This window comes from Notothenia coriiceps, unplaced genomic scaffold (assembly GCF_000735185.1).
Source record: "Notothenia coriiceps isolate Sejong01 unplaced genomic scaffold, NC01 NC01_scaffold00030727, whole genome shotgun sequence".
In the NCBI taxonomy this organism is placed as follows: Eukaryota; Metazoa; Chordata; class Actinopteri; order Perciformes; family Nototheniidae; genus Notothenia; species Notothenia coriiceps.
The window spans coordinates 1-2,674 of record NW_011363428.1 but is presented as its reverse complement, the minus strand read 5'-3'; the positions used below and the strand labels follow the sequence as shown (position 1 = coordinate 2,674).

Sequence of the window (2,674 nt, the reverse complement as noted above, 5' to 3'; positions counted from 1 at the left end):
TCCTACCGGGTGAATATAGTAAACCATGCTATTTGCCCGGATGAATATATATATATATATGATATTTTTATTCATTGGGATAAACCCCTTGAGAACCATCTCGGTTTGAAGGGGGTCCCTTAAAGTATATAAATAATTAAGTAAACCATGCTATTTCCAAAATAGCCAAATACATAGCTATTTTCGCCCTGGTGCAAATAGACACCCCAATATTTTAACGCACATTGAACCTCTGTCAAAATGTATTTGTCTTAAAATGTGCAGCCATGACAGAGATATGCGCTGTCTGAGTGCTTTCTAGTACCTCCACATGTTTGAAATGCTGAATTAGATCTAACATCGAGTCAAAGAGTCTGTGCACAGAGGTTTTGCTCTTCACTCGTGTCGGCTGCTGCTGGTGTTCATGTCTCTGAGGAGTCTAGCCTGAGTAAAAGCCTTGAAGCACCATGACGCTGACGGATACATTATTAACTCATGATCATCCGACGAAGATGATTGGTGTTCTGGAATGTGCCCAAGCAGAGAGACACAAAGGTTTTTACGGTACAGAAACCATCTGAACTCCAGCGTGATATCACACATTTACAGCTTACTCCAGCTCTTCACATGCTCTCTTTTGTCAAGCTGATAAACGAATAAAGAGACTATCTTCCCTTCAAAGCTCAAAAATGACTGAGATAACACAGAGCTATACACTCACGCCAAACAGTGTCTGCCCTATTCTGTAGCTCCATTTACTCTCCTTTCATCTGGCAAATTCAACCCCTCCACCCTCAAAGAGAATAATGAGCCACTGAGTCAGCGTTTAAAAATCTTTATTCCTTCATTAGATATTGAAACCGTTGCAATTAAAAAAATTAGATAGTGAAGAGCTGTGAAGTTGTTCTTTATCACAGCATTGATAGACGACGTATCGAGCTATAAGAAAGTTGAATGAAGTTTAGGATTTCAATGTAATCATTCTGGTAATGAGACAAACAAATAGCTGTCTATTTGAGTATTTTACTTCTTGCTGTTTAGCTGACTTACATTGCATTTAGGAGGTTCTTAACTTATTCTTATTCTTCTAAACATATTTTAAACTACACATTTCAATATCATATTTTTAAATTCGACTTTGACACGTACTGTGTTCTTTTTTTTCAAACGGCATTTGTTTTGAGTTGAGTGATTTCATATTTGGGCATTACCTTGAAACAACGTTCTACTTTCTACTCAAACAGGAACAAGAGGATACTCCAACAGCATCTCTTTTGAACCTGGAGCCCACTGAAACTTTAATGGAGGTATAACACTTGTTTTTTTGCACATTTCCCGTACTACTAGTGTTAACAGTAGGATATAGTATATAGATTTCTTTAGACTGACAAGGCTTTCAGGCAGTGCTGACTGTTATTGACCGCAGCTCTGATCCCTCGTGGATTGCAGGTCAGTCCGGCGACACAGAGGAGGATCAGGGCCTCGCTGTCTGATCTGGACAATGAAGAGGCGATAGAAAACCTCTCCGTGCGCCAGCTCAAAGAGATTCTCGCCAGGAACTTTGTCAATTACTCCGGCTGCTGCGAGAAGTGGGAGCTGCTGGAGCGAGTGCATCGACTCTACAGAGAAAATGAGCATAACAGGAAATCCAGTAAGCATTTTAATGTTCCTCTTTTTGCATCTAAATAAAACATTGTGACCTTCAATGTTTTGTATGGTAAAAACAATACAGAACACATTTTATCTCTTTCTTTCAGTGGAAAATGTGAGCATAACACCTAACACATGTGCAGGTAAATATCGTTTTTTGATTATCATATTTCCATTGTTTAGACCAGGGGTTTTCAAAGTGTGGGAAGGTGAGCCTCCCCTCAGAGAACATAAGAACACCGCGCCCCCCCTCCCAATTATCATTGCTGTTATTATTATTATTGTTGTTGTTGCTATAATGCACGGGTATTCAATTGCATTTCAAAGAGGTCCAGTAAGAGAAAATGTAATTTTAAATGCTCTGTTTTCGCTGTCTACCTTCCGCCATTTGAAATTACTCCGACTGTTTCTCTCCTCTTGTCTCGTCTCTGTGTGTGTTTAAATCTATCGTGCTGACTGCACCGATTTGATTGGCTGAGTAGCGTCACCTCCTTAAAACATTAAACAATAACTTTTTTAAACCTTTTTATTTTTATGTTTTAAACATATTGTATAAAACTCGCCCGCTACTTTGACTATTCCTTGCACCCCTCTAGAATAAGCCCGAATGGTCTCAACCATATTGCATCAGTAACGTGCACTTGTTATTATAACAAGATCGCAAGGACGCTGGTAGCGATCGGAAAATTGAGTGTTGTTCAGTTTGTGTGTTGTGGAACATGCGTGTGCGCGCATGAAAATATACCACACACCCAATTACAATTGCATGTTCAATTCACTACCCTGGAAGTTAATACAGTTGTTAAAGTTGGAACAGCCTGTGGACAGCCGTTCTTCCTTGTATGTCAGTCGCCGACACCTTCTTACAGAGGACAGGCACATCTAGCTGCAGCACGACCCGTATATTTCCGCACGCTGTGTTCTCAAGACATATTTTTTCAACATGGTGGATAAATCCTTATATGCTCCCGGCAACACACTGAACGTCAACTTTGCCTCCTTATTACACTCACCCCTACTTTAGTGGGAACAATGAGTTGGTCTT

The 2,674-nt window shown here is 40.0% G+C and overlaps 1 protein-coding gene across 1 annotated transcript; it reads left to right on the top strand.

Annotated features, from left to right (window-relative positions):
- Positions 1–1,003: 1,003 nt before the first annotated feature.
- On the top strand, positions 1,004–1,772 carry LOC104959681 (E3 ubiquitin-protein ligase RNF34-like; the record flags this gene model as incomplete). Its single annotated transcript, XM_010787583.1, has 3 exons — positions 1,004–1,286; positions 1,429–1,630; positions 1,737–1,772. Coding segments are annotated over exons 1-3 (244 nt in total), but the record flags the coding sequence as incomplete, so codon positions are not given.
- Positions 1,773–2,674: the final 902 nt, after the last annotated feature.